The sequence below is a fragment of the Trematomus bernacchii genome, unplaced genomic scaffold (genome assembly GCF_902827165.1).
Source record: "Trematomus bernacchii unplaced genomic scaffold, fTreBer1.1, whole genome shotgun sequence".
In the NCBI taxonomy this organism is placed as follows: Eukaryota; Metazoa; Chordata; class Actinopteri; order Perciformes; family Nototheniidae; genus Trematomus; species Trematomus bernacchii.
In genome coordinates this window covers 20,986,607-21,006,447 of record NW_022987973.1, presented here as the reverse complement: position 1 = coordinate 21,006,447, position 19,841 = coordinate 20,986,607, and the positions used below count along the sequence as shown (strand labels likewise).

The 19,841-nt window shown below is 39.4% G+C and overlaps 1 protein-coding gene across 1 annotated transcript; it reads right to left on the bottom strand.

Annotated features, from left to right (window-relative positions):
• cdhr5a (cadherin-related family member 5a) lies at positions 1-9,474 on the bottom strand. Its single transcript, XM_034116829.1, has 14 exons — positions 9,384-9,474; positions 7,494-7,666; positions 6,700-6,759; positions 6,469-6,558; positions 6,300-6,386; positions 5,614-5,718; positions 5,341-5,526; positions 4,599-4,689; positions 3,721-3,818; positions 3,415-3,621; positions 2,869-2,982; positions 2,696-2,762; positions 2,292-2,452; positions 1-1,392 (listed from the first exon to the last, which is right to left on the bottom strand). Exons 1-14 carry the CDS (start codon positions 9,472-9,474, stop codon positions 829-831), a joined length of 2,094 nt encoding a protein of 697 aa, XP_033972720.1. The 3' UTR covers positions 1-828.
• Between the last annotated feature and the right edge of the window lie 10,367 nt (positions 9,475-19,841).

Sequence of the window (19,841 nt, the reverse complement as noted above, 5' to 3'; positions counted from 1 at the left end):
TGTACCCCCGTTTTTAGATATGTGGGTACGGAGGAAAAGAGAGAGGGTTTTATTTTTTGACACTTTGTGAGATCCCTGATACACCGGGGACACATTTATGTAAAAAAGACATAGAAAAGTGCATTTTGCACGATAAGAGACCTTTAAGTCATTCAAAGCAATACTTTACGTATTGCTTCAAAATTGGCTTAAAACAATTGTGATGTAAACATACTGTATGAAGAGGAAACAGTTATTGGATTAATTGAGAAATGAATCCTCAGATAATTTGACAATTAAAAGTTAGGTGCTGCCCTTTTAGAAATGTATAAATGTTTTGAAATAAATGGTGCCTTATTAGAAAGTAATCTTACTTATCTATTTACAACATTTCCCTTTAATACAACTTGGATCTTGTTTTAGTAACTTTGGCCACCGTTTTTACATAATATTACATAATAAGAACATTGTACTCACCAAATACCTGCAGAGATCTGGGAACAGACTGTTTGTAGCAATGATGCTTTAATTTTAGCCAAGACTACGAGAATAACACCAGAGATGTGTGAAGCTAGACTGAACCTTTAAAAGGAGCCATCTTTATGAGTATTGATCTCATAGTGTATTCTGCAATATTGTATACAGACGGATGGTGTACACTATGATACTCAAGGTGGAAAATAATAAATACTTTTTGGATACTTGCATGTATTCTTGGGGTTTTCAGAGATGTTGGAAGTGTCATGCTGGACTCCTGAGTCCTCCCTGCTGCTGTCTCCAAAAAGTGACACCAACAACAACCAGCTGAGTTTCATCCTCCGTCTGGAGTTTGACCTCTGACCTCTGCTGTCAGCCCTCCTTCTCCTCGCCTCCCTTCTCTTTACCGCGGTCCTTCTCCTCATCGGGCTCTGCGCTCTCACTCTCCTTCTCCCCCTCAGCCTCTCTCAGCGGGGCAGCCGGATCTCTGACCACCCCCTCCATATCCAGCTCCTCCTCCGTCTCCTCCTCCACCCGGCCCACAGTGTCTGGGATAATCTCCACCTCGATGTCGGAGGAGTCCTCGCTCTGCTTGAACCACACGGTCTTCTGGCCCTCCTTCCTCCTCTGCTTGTTAGCCATGGACCTCATGCCATATTCGTCCCCATCTCCCCTTCCCTTCTTGGACGTCCTCACCGAGGGGCTCCCCTTGGGGACGTGGTTGCTGCAGACGCCACAGGAGGAGCAGTTGCGGTTCCGTCCCTCCATGACCCGGCCTCGAGCCTGGGGGAAGGTGCTCCGTCTGGGGACCACGTGGTTTGAGCGCTTGCCCCCCCCGCGGCTGGCGTCGCCCTCGGTCTGGAAGCCGTCATTGGTGTACTGCAGGGAGTCCCTGTGGCCGGAGTGCTGATCCGACTTCAGGCAGGGGCCCAGGCACTGCAGGCAGGAGAGAGGCCCCTCATTAAAACAGCAGGTAATGAAGCATGGAGGATATTCAGGCATGTTCACTGCTACAGATGCCAGCGTATGTTCATATTTTATGTTTTAACACGGCCCTTCTGTGGATTTCAGCTAATAAATATTCATCAAAGGCACACAGGAGGACAAAGGCAGGATTAAACAGCTGAGTCCACTACTGAAAAACCATCACAGAGTGGAGGTGCCACTGAGAACAAAGGCTTCCACACTGTTTGAAAGTGGCCAAAACAAATTGATAGTTTCATAGAAAAATAATATTTTTATTGTAGAACCTACTGTCAATGTTTCTCTGAAAAGTCATTTGAAGAATAACGAATGTAAGGACAATGCAATTACAGTTTCTTCCACTTAAAAAGAAACCTTCTTCTTTCCGTTATCGCAGCAATCTTTGATTACATTGTATTTGTATTTAACACGTATCTATCCAGGAGGTTATGAGACAGAGCATTATGGACGGAGCAATGCTAACTTTTCCCGTGCTTACTGTTATTATGCTCAGCTAAGCTAAGCTCCACAAAAGGTCTCTCTGTAAAAGGCGATTCTGTGTCTAAATACTTCCTTGGTAAAACAATATTTAAGTCACTTATGTGGAGTAATGAAACAAAAAAAGAGCATTTTGAACTGACTTTGTAAATAAACATTGACAATAGCCTGTAAAATAAAATATTGTTTATAATTCTTAACATAGACATAAGAGAGTAGTATTATGCATCAGTTTTCCGTTGAAATGGGAACACTGGGTCAACAAGAACTTATACAAAATAAATAAAGGGCCTAAATACACAACAAATCAATACAATATCCAATAAAACATGCTTTAAAAACATTTTAGATGCTCAAAAAACTATGTGACTGACCTCACATATTTTGTCCATGCTGCCGTTTCCCTTCCACAAGCGGGAAATCAGGAAGCCAATCACGATGAGGCAGAGAACCAGCAGAGCCGCCATCACCAGACCCAGCAGCGCCATGTCGCCCGGACGGTAGCCGACGTTAGAGGGGGACGGGATGGCCACCGCTGAGAAGGGAGAGGGAAGTAAGAATAAGCCTCAGAAAAATTGCAACAGGATGCTGGGGAGCTTAATTCGAGATAATTCTAGCACAACAACTTGTGTACATGGTGTTAAATATTTTAATTTTGTTTAAATAGTACAGCATCATATTATCTCTAAATAAAGACAGCTTTTTAGTTGCTGTTTACTAGTACTATGAATGTTAATTCCTCAGTCAGTCTGATAGAGAATAACAGGGATGGTCTAACCTGGAATGACCTGAACAGAGAGGGCAGCTGATCCAAACTCCCCTGTCGCCGAGTCCACAGCTCTGAGCTACATTCAGAAAGAAAAAAAGTCAAAGTAAAAAAAAAGTGCCAGTATATGGAGACGAAAATATTTAATTGTACTTTATTTAAAAAAATGTTGACACATCTGTCACCTGAAGTGCAAAAGACTCCGTCTTCACGACTCTCTTCAAAATAACAAACCCGTCGGTGGTGACGTTGACGTAGCTGCTGTACTGAACCTCATACTTCACATCGGGATTCGTACCCTGAGACACACACACACACACACACACACACGGAAAATGTTTTTGTTTTTTTCATATTCACTGTGAAAGCTGACATTTTTAACCCATAGACACACAGCCCTAATCTTCTGGAAGTTAACCACTAACTTACAACTAACAAGTTAGGAAAACACATCTCAAACTGGTACTGAAAGAAACTGAGAGACAGTATACTTAATTTAATGTGATGTCCTGATGATTCTTTAAAATAATTGTGCTCTGTACAATGAATCTCTTATGATACAAATGCTAATTTGATGCAATGTTAAAATAGACATATTATTAGGAGCAGGGTTAAGAGACTTAGTTCTGGCTAAACTCACTGCAGAATAAATCCAGTCAAACTGTTTTGGGGGCAAAGGTATCTGCAAAACATCTGGAGTATCGGCTTGATAGATAGACTAGTTCACTCACAGCGGAGAAGTCCTCGTCCCGCGCTCTGACCCTGAAGGGCCGGTTGGTGCTCCGGTCTCTGAGGATCATGCTCTCGGGAACAGAGTTGCTGTAGATAAAGCCTTCATATCGTTCCTTCTCAAAGCGAGGAGGGTTCCTGCTTTTCTTCATCACTTCGATGGTCACCTGCGTCACAGCAAACTGATCCCTGTTTGTCACCTGAGACGCCTGAAGGGCCAGGAATGGACGATACTTGAGTTACATTCAGTTATTTTCCATTCAAAATCACTACAATAACAGGCCAGAATTGATTTGTTTGTTTTGTACCAGAACAGTAAGAGTTATTGGGCCGACAATGTCAGCAGCTTTAGCCATGGAGATGTTTCCTGTGTCCTCATCAATCTGGAAAATGTTCCCCTCATTTCCTGGTAATGAAAGAAAATACCATGGTTTGTTATTGGCTAATGGTTGCACAACCCAAAAAAACATTGTGACATCACAAAGTAGCCAAAATCTGATCAGCTCATTTTCAGACAGGTTTTTATAAAGATGGATCAGGACAAAACGAGAGGGACTCTTTCTTCCTGAAACTTTCAGAATCTCTTCACTCTGTGACAATCTCTCTCTCTCTCACAGAGGAAACACATGTTTATGTATAAAAGACATGAAAAAGTTAATTGTGCATAAAAGGTGACCTTTAAATAACAACCCTGCAACCCTGACAGTAACTTTATTTTAAACCAGTGAGGAAAACACAAAATAATATTTGTGAACATGTGATATTTTTTCAAAGATGGTTCTTGATTATTAAAGGAAGCTAATAGAGTGCCACAGTGACGCGTCCTAAAACCCGGAAGTAAGCTGCGCATGGGTTCCTTCCACAAAAAAGCAATGGGATTTTCTCTATAGGATTTTGGGAAATAGCGCCGAAATAAGGTCTGTGGTTGACACACATTTAAGAGACGGATCACATTTTGTTCAGTCGGATAATCTCCACATGTCTACCCTATTTTTATAATTTTCGAATCATAAATCTATCGATTAGATTTACGATTAGAAAATTAGGACGCGTCACTGTGGCACTCTATTATCATAACAAATAACGAAACGAGACTTGCAGGGGGTGGTGAATGTGCTATCACATAATATTAACCGAGAACATCACCACTGTAGGCATCATGAAATAAAGTTGTTTCTGTTCAAACCTCGCAGGATCCTGTAGCTGATCACCTCGCTCCGGTTCTTGTCTCCATCCTTAGCGAACACCGGACCCGGCTCCAGCACCAACGGCCCGTCCTGCGGGTTAAAACCATCACACCGTTATTCTGCTGCACACATTTGAAATCATTCAAACCAAGGCTTTATATCTCACAGGGGGACCTGAATGAGTTAAACATCTGATGAAACGCATGTCGTTTCAGGGAAAGTTCTCGATAAAGTTTCTAGACAGTTTTCAGCACCTCTCTTCACTTTCTGAGCAGTGTGAGAAATAACTCTTTTGCATAATACTATATTTAAAGCCATCATCATTAGACACTGACACATGTTACATTCACGGAAACTAATGAGGGTTTATATTGAATTATCACAGAGGTCTAACCTGATGGTGCATTCAGGTGATCCTGGTCCTGTTAAATTAACATAAAGTCAATGAAAAGACATTGGATATTTTGTAGACTCTTCGACCACAACCTAACAGTCTACAGTTACAGTATGTCCACCATGCAACTTTAGCATGTTAGCATAGTACACGTGAGGCTGTTGGCATTAGTTCTGCAGGTATTTGGTCATAAACAAGTCTTGGACGATTCAAATGTTGACCTGATGATGGAGCTAGATGTTGGACATTAATGAGACATATTAATTGCACCTGCATGTGTTTGGATAAACGCTGTGAGGGGATGTTTTATAATTCTTATTCAATAAAAGGAAAAACCAGCTGCTCACCTCCTTCTCGGTGAGGTTGACTTTGCCCCTGTAGCCGGTGCTCACACACAGTTTGGCGATTCCCAAGTTGGTCCTCAAACATGGCTGAAACCATGGCGGCCGGTTATCCACGTCCTTCACCTGCACCGTGATGGTGGCCACCGACGTGAAGAAGGGCTCGTTGGAGGCCGAGCCGTTGAGCGTGTCCTGGGAAATTATGATTTATACTCACAGGTCAAAGGTCACAGAGAAGCAGATACATCTGGATGTTGTTGTAATAAATTATGACTATACCTGCACGTGTAAAACCAGAGGGATCTTCTGCACAACATCGTAGTCCAGGATGCTTTTAACAATTATCTTTGGAGTGTTGATGTTTTCCAGTCGGAAATATTTATCCTGGTTTAACAAGCAGAGGGACAAGAAATATGTCATATCTAAATATATATATATATATCACATAAAACTACATTTAGCATCTCTCTGTACAAAATGCTTTACATGAAAACAATTATTTGAAAAAGATAAAAACATTTTTAAAATTAGATGCATTCGTGCTTATTAAAATGCAGAAAATGAAATAGAATAAACAAGGTAAAATATGTTTTACAATAGAGTGTCTCCGCATTAAAAAACATGCATAACTCAAGAGAGTGGTTCCCAATATTTTTTGGTTTAAAATGAATTAAAACCTCATTAAATTGAGTAAGTAAGTAAATAAATATCATTAACAAATTATATTTGAAGTAAAATAGTTAATTATACAAATATCTTTTCACTTTTGTAACTATCTATATTATGAAGCTTTTTATTCAGGGTTTGTTAGTGTATCACTTACAGCCTGTAGTATCTGCTTTGTATTGCCTGCTTTAGATAGACAAATATACATACAGCACATACTGTTTCATATTTCCTCTGCATCTTGCGGTTCTCTTAAATAATCCAGTATCAGCACCTCATGACATTAAATGCGTTCTTACTGTTGCAGGCTCTAAGCGATAGTACAGCGGCTCTGAATCCACATCTGAGGCTTCTATCAGTCCCAAACTGGAGTTGACTGCAGTGAGCTGCAAGAGACACAACTCAGTCAACACAGGGTGTAAGAAACCTGAAACACACACACTTGTGTAAAACACCAGCAACACTCACCTCATTCACCTCCAGTACGTAATGGCTTTGTGCAAAGTTTGGAGGGTTGTCGTTCACGTTTTCAACTAAAACCTCAACAGGCTCGTTCACCTTTAAAGAGAAGAAGCTCAGTTTACAATCAGAAACACTAACAGAGTTCTTCACCTTTTTACTGCTGTTGAAAAGCAATATTCTTGGTTCACTAGTTTAGTATTGGCTCCTTTGTCGTTATATTGTGTTTGTTTTACTCACAGATATGGACTCTTCTCTGCTGCACTGCACCCACACCGTCAGAGTTAAACTATCCAACGACTGACACAAACACACAGCAGTTATACAGAGCTTTAACGAACAATACATTATTATAAACACCAGTACTGAAGATAATTGAGTTGCCATAATTAAGTAAATATATGTTCAAGGACTCGACCCAAACAGGACATACTGTATTCTGCTGATTTTCAGTTTTATATGTGTATTTTCTCCCTCTACTGTGACATGTCTCCATGCTTTAATGTTCAAAAAGGTCTTTATTGTTCTCATACTGCCTGTGCTGCAGCACCTCTTTTCACCCTCTGTCTGAAACCAGAGCCCAGCCTGCTCTGATTGGTTAGCTGGCCTACATGTACATGCACTTAAGGAATGTGAAAACCCCAAAAAGCATAATAAGGTCTCTTAAAAGTCAATATATGACTAAATATACATTTTTGGTTGAATTTGATATTGTTGCATTTTAACGTTGCAATCTGAATTTAGTTTTTTCCCTTTTGCAAAATATAACAGTAGTGACTATACAGGTGGTACAACAATTTAAAAAAAGGGGAAGAAAGACTTAGAAACCCAGGTGACCTACAGAACTTAACATAATACATTACCAACAAACAGTCAAATAAAAGTGAGAATAATTCAATTATTATATCATTATATATATCTAATAATATTGTTTTGACATCTTTAAGAACAACAATTTAAAAACAAATGTAAAGGATCCTTATGGAGATGTTTGCTGACTATAAGGGCTAGGATCACATGTTTTAAACTCTCACCTCATAGTCCAGGCCTTTCTTCACCATCAGAGTGTTTCCTTTCAGGTAGAACAGATCTTCAGGGTTCACAGTGAGGGTCAGCTCCACATCATTAAGGGAGTCGATCTTAACCACCTCAACGTCGAGCGTGCTGTTCTCAGGGACTGTCACAGGGCCCGGAGGAACCGTGCACACTGAGAGGTGAGAGGCATCAGATACAGCAGAGTGTAGAGAATAGAGTGGAGGTCAACACAAGGCCTGCCGCATTAAGTGGGAGCATTAAAATAATTGTATCCAAACATGGAATGGAAATGTGTTGGGAAAGCAGGGTTATTGTGAATGAGGAGATACATATTTACATTACATAGAGGTTTAATTATTGTTTGTTTAGTTAGTTTGCTTATTTTTCCTTTAAAACATTGTAATGTTTGATAAATGTTGAGGTTTGGGCTGTTGGTCAGACATAAACACTGCAAGCGTTTCATTTTGGGCTCTGTCTGTGACAGCATTTCTCCCTATTTTAACTACTTTAAAAATCAAACAATCCATCCAATCTAATGGCAACAAAATAAATCCATAATGTAAAAGAATCATCGGTTAATAGTTGAAATTGAGCTCCAAGCTATCCAAGCTCCTTTACTTTTAAAACCCCAGGACCAAAACGTGCTAATGGCCCCCTGTTATGATCACCTGACTCCGCCCAGACACAAACCAGTATATAATCAAGTAAAATGACCTGGCCCACTAGTATCTCTGTGTGAATTAGTTGGCTGTTTGAATAAACACATTTTAATCCAGGAATCTGCTCAATCTGAGCCCAATGAAAAAATGTATTCGGACAAAGGGCCCCTCCATAAATAAGGGCCACAACTTCAGGCTGCCTTCCTCAACATTGTACTATGTTGGGGAAAAGTAAAAAGATTGAATTGAACTAACTTCATCTTGGAGAATATATAATATAAAGAAATATCAGCTGTGAATACGAAGCACAAGCAGACTGTTAGCTTAGTTTAGCATAAAGGCTACCAGAACCAGCCTACCTCCACCATTTAAGCTCAATAATGAACATGTTGTGAGTTTAAACTGCACCAAACCTTAATTCAAACAAAGATCCAAATAAAATATTCGGGGCAAATATCAAGTTGTTCTTTTTTTCTCTGATATGTCACATGTATTCTTATAGGATACGCTTTTTAGTGTTTTTTCATGCTGCACTGACATCGAAATCCCATGACTGGTTATGTGGATTAAATATCATAGAACCCATTAAAACAAGGGGACTCAGGAACCCTTCAATGGGCTGTGCAATCTAAGAGCCCAATCTTCTTTCTGATCCAAAGGGAGCACTATACAATAAAAGCACGAGGGTTACATAGTGATGTCAGTATATTACAGAAGTAAACAACGTAATCAAATGTGGGCGTTTCAGCCGGGGGGTTGTGGGAAAGGAACTCCCTCTGGAGGGAACTTTGGGATTTTAGCCTTTGCAGACCATTTACATGAACAAAAACCTATATAACGCACTACAGGAAAGGTAAACCCCTAAAGAAACTTCATAAGGCCCTCTTAATCAGTTGTCATGGTGTAAAAAGTACACTTCTCTCTAAGATGTACTGCAGATCCAAAGGGATCAGAAAGAAGAGAAGTATTTCAGTTTGTTAGTTTGTTTTTCCCTGGCTTAAGAGTTTTTAATGAAATACTGTATTTGTTGACCTGTCAGGCCTCCAAAGGTCCTTCAGAAAAAAGGTTAATTCACTCTTTTCATGAGGGATAATACACCCCCTGGCAACCACTGCTTTAAAGGCAGAGAAATTGAAAGCATCAACATGACTCTCAGCAGCCTCATCAACATCGCCTCCTGCCCTCCATGGGGCCGATGACTCCCTCCAGAGAAATCAGAGCTCTACTCACGTCTCTCAGCCGGACAAAGTGCACAAAAGCAGAGGGCCACGACGCATCCGAGGAGAACGTTCACAGGTTGGCTCTTCCATTTCAGTTCCATGTCCTGATTTCAGAGGCAGCAACAAATGAAGTCCCGGAGGAGGATGAGGAGCCCGTGGTACCAGCTGGTACTCGTCCACATAATGCCCCGTCTGTGCTGCCCGGCCAGTGGGAGTCGACTACAGTTGCAATGTTTGTGACTTCATCTTACGCGCACATATTGCATTAAGCGCCTGCCAGCAGAGGACTCGCAGCCTCCTACTAAAATACTTGCATCTGTTTTAGAAGGACGGGTCATTCTTTATTGGTGGCACCAATGCATTCTGGGAGGGATCCAGAAGAGGAATGTTTGCAGCTGAAAACATTTCCTCACATGGCTAACTCTTAAGGTTAGAGAGACCTGTTTTAAGTGGTACATACTGTACACAGATAAACATACAGGCCTACATCTACACAAGAACATTTATTAAAGTGCTGTATAGCCTCAATGAAAAGCATTGTTTAACTTGAGATTTTATGCACTTTTATACTTATCTGCAGTACATCTTAGCGAGAAATGTACTTTTCACACCAAGACAACTGATTAAGAGGGCCTTACGACATTTTTTTTAGGGGTTGACCTTTCATGTAGTGTGTTATATTGGCTTTTGTGCATGTAAATGGTCTGCAAAGGCTAAAATCCCAAAGTTCCCTCCAGAGGGAGTTTCTCTCTCACACACTCGCCCTCTGCCTCAAAAGCCTTAATTCGACTCCTTTGTTTACTTCCGTAACATAGTGAAATAACTATGTAACACTCGTGCTTCTGTACACATTGGAGGTGATAGTCTAAGGGGTGGGACATCTCTAAGAGGTGGTCCAATCACAACAGAGCTGGTCAGTTAACCAATCAGGGCAGACTGGGCTCTGGTTTCAGACAGAGAGTGAAAAAAGGTGCTGCAGCACAGGCAGTATGAGAAAAATAAAGAGCTTTTTGAACATTAAAACGTGTAAACATGTCACAGTAGAAGCACAACATACATGTAGGCCTACAAATATAAAAACCTGAAAATGATCATAATAGGGCCCTTTAAACATTCAAACTAAAGATTGATGTCTTCAATAGGAACTAAATGGCTTGGAACTAAGAACCCAAGACAGGAAGTTGCTTTTATGGTAATAAGAAGACATACACTGCCTACTTTAACCTGTATTTTATCATCAATGACCAATATCAAATGGCTGACAACCAGCCATGCAAACACAAATTAAAGGGTCAAAGATGTTTTCCTCTCCCTGTCCATCCTGTCTGATCCCTCACTCAGTAATAATGACACAGAGTTACACTGGCACACACTGGGACACATAACGGCCTCACATGTGGACAAGGCTCCACTGTGCATACACCACGCTTCCATGTACTCTCACACACACACACACACACACACACACACACACACACACACACACACACACACACACACACACACACACACACACACACACACACACACACACACACACACACACACACACACCGCCTCTGTGTGGGAACAACAAGTGCGCAGTGTCATGAAGTAACATGAGGCCCATACATTATGTTTCCATGCAGGGATGCCCCTTTTTCTCTCTCTCTCTGTTTCTTCCCGTTTCACCACCGGGAGGAGCCATAACGTCAGCGACTGTAAGCACTTCTGTCACATTTTTCAGGACAGCTTCATGTATTTTTGGCAGCTGTATGCTATATCTGTAAGCTGCTATCTATATGTTCGGCTGCTATCTGTATATGCACTATTCTGTGTAATGGCTGTGAAAACAAATATCCCTCTGGTACAATACATTTAAATCCAATCTAGGGGTCTCTGTCCTTGCTGCGTGGTGCGCAGGTCAGACTGGCATGTAGAAGTATTTAGGAAATGTCCTCCCCTCTGTCTCCCCCTTACAACGCTGCATCTATATAATAATAAGTTAAATCTAATCTAATCAATAAGGACAATTTAAGCCTGTGAGTTAACAAATATATGTGAAATGACAATACATTAATTAATTAAACATTTACAAATCTAATAATGTATATTAAAAAAGAAAACAAACAAAAGTCATAGAAAATCCTCACACCCACATGAGCAGTTGGGGTTAAGGGCTTTGGCAATTTATTATATAGGAAACAGTTTAATACAATATTTATAATAGATTATTTAAAGATGTAGACTTTGCCTTCATGACAACTATGAATGAGATAAACTTTGGACTTTTAACTGACCCTTTTTATATAAGTATTTGTGTTGATGATATAACTGTAACTTGGGGTTTGTGGGCTTTAGCAAAAGAAGCTAATCTCATTAGAGACCTACTTAATAGTGTTATTGTTCCACATAAAGCAGAAATAGAGAGCTGTGCCTTACATGTTATGAGGACATGTTATATAAATTAAATAAAGAAGAACACTTTATAACTTATAAGACTAAGTTACTGAAAACCAGAACTCAACATTGTACAATAAAATCTTACCTAAGTGTTTAGTATGCCACTGTGTATTATATTAATATATAAGATAAGATTACTATAACTGCTGCATCAATATGTGTTGCACAAATAGGAACCTGAACATTAGCATAATAGGGACCCTTTAACTCCTTAATATGCTGTATCTCATCTACATGAATGCATCATATTCTTTAAGATCATCACATTTGTATCTTTGTCGCCCTGTGCAAACAAGTTACTCAGAAAACATTCCTTTCCAGCTGATCCAAGAGGCTTTTTGAATAGTTAATTATTCTTAAGAAATAGCAGGATTTTCTTAATACATAGATGTATCACTTCATCCTAGTTTTTCATTTAAAATCAACACAACTGTATATTCATGGTTTTAACTGGACAAGGTAAGGTGATACAAAGGTTTAACCCTAAAACTGACTAAAGCTGTCAGACAAATAATTAAATCTACAATATATGTCTCTTAAGGGTGGGGTAGGTAAGTTTGAGAAACCGGCTCGAGATCGCTAGAATTTGAAAATACACAACCGGAGAAAATCTGCCACTTCCTTACAGAGCCCCTCCTCCAACACACACGAATGCGCACATGACCAATGAGGGCACGAGATAAGTTTGTGCACAGATGGAAGGCTGACAGGCAGGTAGGCCATCCAGTTATTTTAGCCGGGCCGGCTAAAATGATTGGTCGTGCTTTTTACAGTATTACAGCTTCCCCAGATGACATTTTTTTATGGATTTGTTTTCAAAGCATTTAAGATATTCATTGCTATCGGGATGTTAAGAGCATTCCATGGAATATAACAAAAAGTGTATCTTGAGCCGGTTTCTCAAACTTACCTACCCCACCTTTAAATGGAGTTGATGAAAGTTATATTAACATTTAAGGATGATAACATTTACTTTCATTACAACAGTTAAGTAAATGAACTCAAAAACTTTCAAAAGCTGCAGAAACCCTTTTCACTGACGTATGGACACGAAAATAGAGCCAATGCATAATTCAGGATCTGCCACTTGAAGCACGAGATGAGGCTTTTTTCATTTGCCTGGTTGTAAAAGTCCCAACTCACTCACACACACACACACACACACACACACACACACACACACACCACACACACACACACACACACACACACACACACACACACACACACACACACACACACACACACACACACACACACACACACACACACACACACAATCACATATTTGCAAATATCTTGTTCACTGCAGGAGTGTGAACTGAACTAATTAGCGTCTACGAACGTCACTTGTGAACAAATCCCTGTGGAGATGTGAGTCTCATAACTTACATTTTCATTGTTTCAAGTCAATGACAATAAGACATTTTAAATACAGGCTCATTATTCTTACTACTTTCAAATTCATTCAGTGTCCCTTTGTTAAAAAATATTATCATGCAAATTAAAGTATTACAAATAGAAACATGTCTCATGTGGCTGCTATACTATTTTACTAATTAAAACATTAATTATAATTCATGTTTTTCCTACCAAAATTGCAAATCATTTCTGTCAATTTAATATTTATTTTCAGCTGTACATGCAAAAATAGTTTAGTAGTTAAATGTATACCAAGACAAAAAAAATTGTTTGTGGAACAAAAATTTGAGTAAAGTTAAAGTACCTCAAATTAAATTACATTATATTTTCGCTGACGCCTCTATCCAAAGCAATTTACAATGAGTGCATTCAACCTTGAGAACTAAAAAGCAAGAATCCTGCAGGTACATTTCCTATCTATAAGCCCAACCAGATTAAGTGCAACTGCATTAGCTTCACTTACAGTAAAGCCAAACCTTCTGTAAGTGCTAGGTACAGATGAGATATTCTCCTTTGGCCTACGTGCTGGTAACAGGTAAGCTTTCAGTCTGCGACGGAAGATGTGTGGACTCTCCGCGGTCCTGATGTCAATGGGGAGCTCGTTCCACCATTTCAGGGCCAGGATGGCAAACAGGAGTGTTTTTTGCTGAGGATCCCACCCGCAGTGAGGGTGCAGCTAGCCACTGATTGGCCAATGCGGAGCGGAGTGCACGTGGAGTGTATACAGCCTTACACTCCAGCACTCCAGTACTTGGTTGCATTCAACAATACGACTCGTTTTTTTATACTTGTTGGCCCCTGTTCCACGTGTAAAAAGAGCTTCTCACCAAAAACTGAGCTTTTCAAATTGTCAAATTACTTAATTACTTAAACCAAGTATTTAGGAAGCATCGTCATCTCCTCAATTCCCCACTGTTGTTTCCTAAAACGACAACAGTGGTGCTTAGCAGCAGTTTGACTACTGTACATGGAGCCAATAGATACTATTGATTGATGTTTTAAATGAATGATAATTGAGATGATGCATTGTAAGGCAAATCTGTTGAGCTACACTGACAGAGGTGTTTCCTGCTGTGAATGTGCCCAGTTCTTGCATCATGTTCCTGCCTGGCCTGCATAGTGTTGTCAGTGAGGACATGTCTCCTGGTGTTACCTGAGGCTGACCCTGTGTATTAACACACTGAAGATTATGGGACGCAGGTTTGTCACAAGTAGGTGACGACATAATGAACCAGTGTGAATGACAGACTGATCTGGTGCTGTCTGACAAGCTTTAAATCACACCAGGTGTCCAACTCCAGGATTGTGCTAGTGACATTTGAGCCTCTGAGCAGCTTACAGGTTGACACTGGATTCCAGGGGCGGAGGTGACTTCCTGTTGTCGCTTTCCCTTCATACGCTACAGATTAAAAGTTTTCTTTACAGTGGCTACAATCAATAATTTTATGACACGATAATATACAAAGGAGACTTGGAAAGGTTTTGATAATTCTTAGTGGAATCTGCCGCTTTGGCCTTTATCTGTTTTTCTGTCTGATGCAACTTTACTGTTCTGGTTTACTCTCACTCCTCTCATGGCATCATTTTTCAGAGATAACGTTAGAAGGCACACTGCTTTCTCAGCAACAAACAGTAGACAGACAAAGTGAGAGACTATCTGGTGAGCATAGAAGAACATTAAGACACAGATATTCCCCTAAGGAGTATGTGAGACCAAAAACAGAGCTAAAAGATGGGATAATATGATGACATGACAATTTAAGTTACTTTAAAAAAATGAAGCAAAAGTAAAGCGTTATGAATTAGCTGTGTGTCTTATGTCCTCTATAGATAAAGCTGCCCTTCTCTTCAATTGGACAGAAACTTTTTTTTAAACATTTGAAAAGGGCTCAAAATATCAACAAAAAAAATGAGACGCTCTGCTAGAAAACTTAGAATCTCAATAAAAACCAATTACGCGTGACCTCTGAATGTATAATTACTATTGAATTTATTTTGGAATGAATGACTGTAGGAACAGACCTACTTTACATTAGAGTGAAAAGGACGTTCTTCTACAGACTCAGTGATAGAATAGAAGTCATTAATAAATAATGGTTTCTTCTTTTAAATCATATTCATAAAACCCTGTGAGAGTTCAACTTCTCGTTAGCAGTGAGCTCCCAGCATGCACTGCCAAATATAATGTATCACAGTGTCGAGAGACGTCTTGGGTAGAAAAAAGCATCTACAAATTTAAAATGTCAAAAACCAGCGGGGACGGAGACCATCCATTTAGTTGTTTTCTTATGCTAATATTTCTGCCTCTATTTTCTTTATCTTGCTCTATTGTATCCATATTTTCTTTATGTGGACCAACATCTGCCTATTTACCTATTTATGTGGTCATTAATCTCCATGTCCCTCAGTAATTAGTCTTATCCCATCAACCAACTTTATCGCATAGCGCTCCTGTCATCTTATGAATTTTTTAACGCATGTCCCCTTCCCAGAAATAACGAGGAGCCCTGCTGTTTTTATAAATGAAGGAAAGATCCAGAGCCTTCCTTCATTTCGATCGTTGCCCTATATGTATATCTTTTGTGATGGTGCTTTAGTGCGGCTACCTGCAGGGTTAGAGAGCCCATCACAGGCTCCTTCAGGACAGACTGACCTGTAAAAACTGCGGTCAAGTGGCAGAAACACACTTAAAGAAGTTCCAACAGAAACTGCTCAATAGGTTTTAACAGCATTTTGAACATTGAAATAACTCAACTCAAACCACAGCCCATGAAGAAAATGTCACTATTTGGAAAAAGTTGTATATCTCCGTTGAATACGAACAGAGCAGGCAAAACAAACCCTGACTATTCACAGCCTTCCATTCCTCTTCCTGACCGGCACCAGTTCTCCGGCTGATGATAATCCTGTTTTGACTCTTTGAGCTCAGTCATGCTCAGACTCTCTGATGAGCCATGGCTCCATTAAGAAAAGGGCACGAGACAGTGTTGATCACTACTTGTGTGAATCTGCAAACATTGTGGATAGGAGACTGCATGAAGAGCAGAAACAGACGTAAACTGTCCATAGATATTCTAATCCAGTGAAAGTCAACATTCTCCCATTCACAAACATAGTTATACACTGAAGGGATGGCTGCTATACAAGTTGTCAAACTGCGCATCAACTCTATATCTAATTTGAACCAACATTTGTGCAATTTGGGGTTCAGTATCTTGCCTAAGAGACCATTTCTTAACAGAGACCAGAGTGAGGAGAGTCTACACGACCACGATTGGATGAAGTGTAGAGAGTTTGATATTTCCAACTTGGAACAATTGTACCAACAAACTTCACACAAAAACCTAAGAGAAGTTTAGGATAATGGTTCCAAAATGTTCCTGCTTTTTGCCAAATGCAAGATAAGTAATGATCATCTGAATTGGAGGATGGTCGTGTTGTCCAACAGTTTGAGACAGTCTTTTCAGCAAGTGCCCCAAAACATGTGTTTACATGTAAGTGACATACGGCATATACTGGATATTTTTGGTCCTAAATCAGACCAAACCTTAACTATAGCATTGGCAAAACACATCTATATTTCTACAGGGATTTGTAACAGATTTAAAAGAGTACAAAGAATTGATAAAAGAGGCTTTGATCAGAAAACACTATATGTCACTCTCAAGTTAGTTAGAAACAAGCTATTTTGTTGTATTCTTTGAAGACTTTACCAATCTATGAAACTTTCCAAGACGGACTTTCACAGATAACTTTGACAACAACTGGCCGGGTGTTGTAGGAGAGGAAGTAGCAGAAGACTCTTTTCTCTGTCCTTTGTCCATCTAGGAATATATTTGAAGTGAGTGTGGACCATTATGATTTATTGTTTTAATACAATCCTTGATGTCTTAATTTAGGTCTACTACTTTGATAAAGGGCAACTTTCTGCTAGGAAATCTTTAAATATGACATCAGAAATTGCTCCCATTTACTTTTTCAGTGGAAGTGTAGGAACAGGAGATTAGCTTACATGGTTTCATGGTTCCCTTCAGTTGGAAGACATCTCACAGTGATCTATTCTCTCTTTAAATATATTCTGCCCAAAAGGTTTCAGGGTGAGTTTAACATCTGCGTTGTGTTTTTCTAAGCATGTGCGCTTTTCTTCTTTCCCCCCCGAGGCTTTGTGAAGATGTGTGAAAAACAAATTGCTGCTGACTTTATTCTAATGATAGTCATGCCACAGAAGCTAATAACAGTCCCTTGGAAAATGGTTTGCTTTTTGCCTCATCTTTGATTAAAACATTGTTGGGATGAAAACTAGACCTGGAATTAAAAGCCTCTCTGCCCTCAGTTCAGAGCAAATTCAAGAGCTAAGATTAGTTTGTAAGAAGTATACAAATATTTGGTCTTTGAAGTTCTGGTTCTGTGAGGTTGGAAGATTGAATAAACAAAAATGGGTGGTGATGGGACATGTTTTAACCGTAGACTGTATATATAAAGGTTGTAACCCAGGTTAAACTAGCATCAGTGGTGTTGCTATGTCGTTTTCAAACATTACAAGTGAAACAGTATAAGTTGAATGATGTACCCAAGACACATAGTCAGATGCAAAAAAATGACAATTGGTTGCTAAAACTGCTCCTCAAAGCTAACATGAAATGTAAGCTGCAACGTTAGCATGTACAGCTAACTAGCCTGCTTTCACAGACTTACGATCGGTTTAAATTAACATCTCAAATTACAGTTAAATTAATTTTAATTCGGGCAAGATTGGTTGCCCAATATCCACTTGTTTGCACGATGGGGAAAAGAGTGAACATCTGAGCAGGTTTTAAGATCAGCTGGAAGCATATTCCATTGTTCGATGGCCTCAGTTGGATGGTTTAGTCTGAATTTTGGGCAGATCGTGAGGTTCTCCACATTTGTTTGGAGCGGAGCTGGAAAAAGCTTCTCAATGTTGGTGTTAAACCAATCGTAGTTTGAGAACAGAATGAGAAAGCTTAGGAGGCATAGAGCAGAAGTAGTAGCAGCACAAGTATAATATATATAATAGTAGAAGGGTAGCAGTTGTAGAAGGAGTCCCAGTAGTCAAAAAGTGGTAATGACATATGCAGCTGAAGTAAAAATTATTAAGGGACAGTTAATCTCAAACTAAAAACTATATATTTCCCTATTTCCTGTAGCGTTATTTATCAATGTAGATGTGTTTTGGTGTGGGTTGCAGAACACAGGACATATTGGCAGTACAGATGTCTACCTTCTACTCAATCAAATGGAACTAGAAAGCACTTGGCATTGCAGTGCTCAAAGCGAAACAAAGTACAATACAATAGCTCAACAGCAATGTCTATTTCTAGAAATTATGACACAGAGCTTGATCTTCTTTTTTGCACTGACTGAACCACAGGCATCACACGGGAGTGAAAAATACAAAGTACATATATACAGTATACACTAGATATATATATATATGTATAGCCTCAGAATACAATACACTATAAGGAATATTAAACATCTCTAAAACTTAAATATATTTTTGGGATATGCAAAATGACTACGATAATACATTGGTTAAGAGAATGTTAGATTTGTTTTGTATTCTTTTAAAGCAGATGATTGATGAATTGAGATTGTATGGGCCCAGTAGTAGTGGTGAAATAAAGTTGAATAGCAGTAGAGGCTGCAGCATAAGGTAGTATAGTCAAATAAATAGTTGCAGAGGTACTAGTCAAATAGCAGTAGTGTAATATTTGCAGCCGTAGTAATAGTATCAGGAGCAGCAGTAGTGCAATACAAATGTACATTACCCACAGCATTACTTTGTTTGAATCACATCTATTTTTTAATATTGTAATTGAAATCCTCCTGGAGCTCCGTCAGCTCGCAGACCGACCCCCTCTGCCGACTCAGTAGCTGAACAACTGCTCACACTGCTGATCAAATCAAAATCTTTCTACCGCTGCATGTTCCCCGCAGAGACCTGCAACACATCCCCCCTCTAGAAGCAGAGATTTAAAAAATATTGAAGGCAGTCGAGGTAAACTTCTATACTCAGTGCAAAATATGCGCTGTGAACTGTATTCTTAAACAGACCGACATCACTGCATTGGCAACAGGGAAAAACATAGATAATCTTTTGGAGAGAAACCTAAAACAGTTATTCAAGTACTGCACTTATCATTAGCTTGTACTTAAAATACAACTTTCCAATAATACTGACGCAGCTATGTTTCTGGTTACTTTGCAGATTTAGAGTTTATATTCAAACATATAATACATTTAAATGAATTTCCAACTTTGGTTAATACGTGGTCTCACTTTAAACATGTTTCCCCTCCGATTGGAGTTGTTGATACTTTTACTTAATTAAGTACTTAAGTACTACAGTGGGATTGCTAACATATCTGAATATCAGGGATGGAGATGTCCATTTATTGAGTTCTGTACTAAAGGAGGCCCACAATTTACTTGAAACGTTGACTTTAATTAAATGTATTATTTCAACAGATTTCACATAAGTGTATTAGGTTAGATGAAAACAAAAATGTTAAGTTTAAATAGGTCCAATTATTATTATTGCTTTCAACTAACCTAATACAGTCATTTGAAATCTGTTGACATG

What these genes read in the sequence shown, in the direction of transcription:
- cdhr5a (XM_034116829.1), bottom strand. Translation starts at nt 9,474, where the DNA reads ATGGAACTGAAATGGAAGAGCCAACCTGTGAACGTTCTCCTCGGATGC. An exon ending in ATCGCTTAGAGCCTGCAACA is followed by an intron (nt 5,719 to 6,299) that starts GTAAGAACGCAT and finishes TTGTTAAACCAG; the next exon opens with GATAAATATTTCCGACTGGA. An exon ending in GCATGGACAAAATATGTGAG is followed by an intron (nt 1,393 to 2,291) that starts GTCAGTCACATA and finishes TCCTGCCTGCAG; the next exon opens with TGCCTGGGCCCCTGCCTGAA.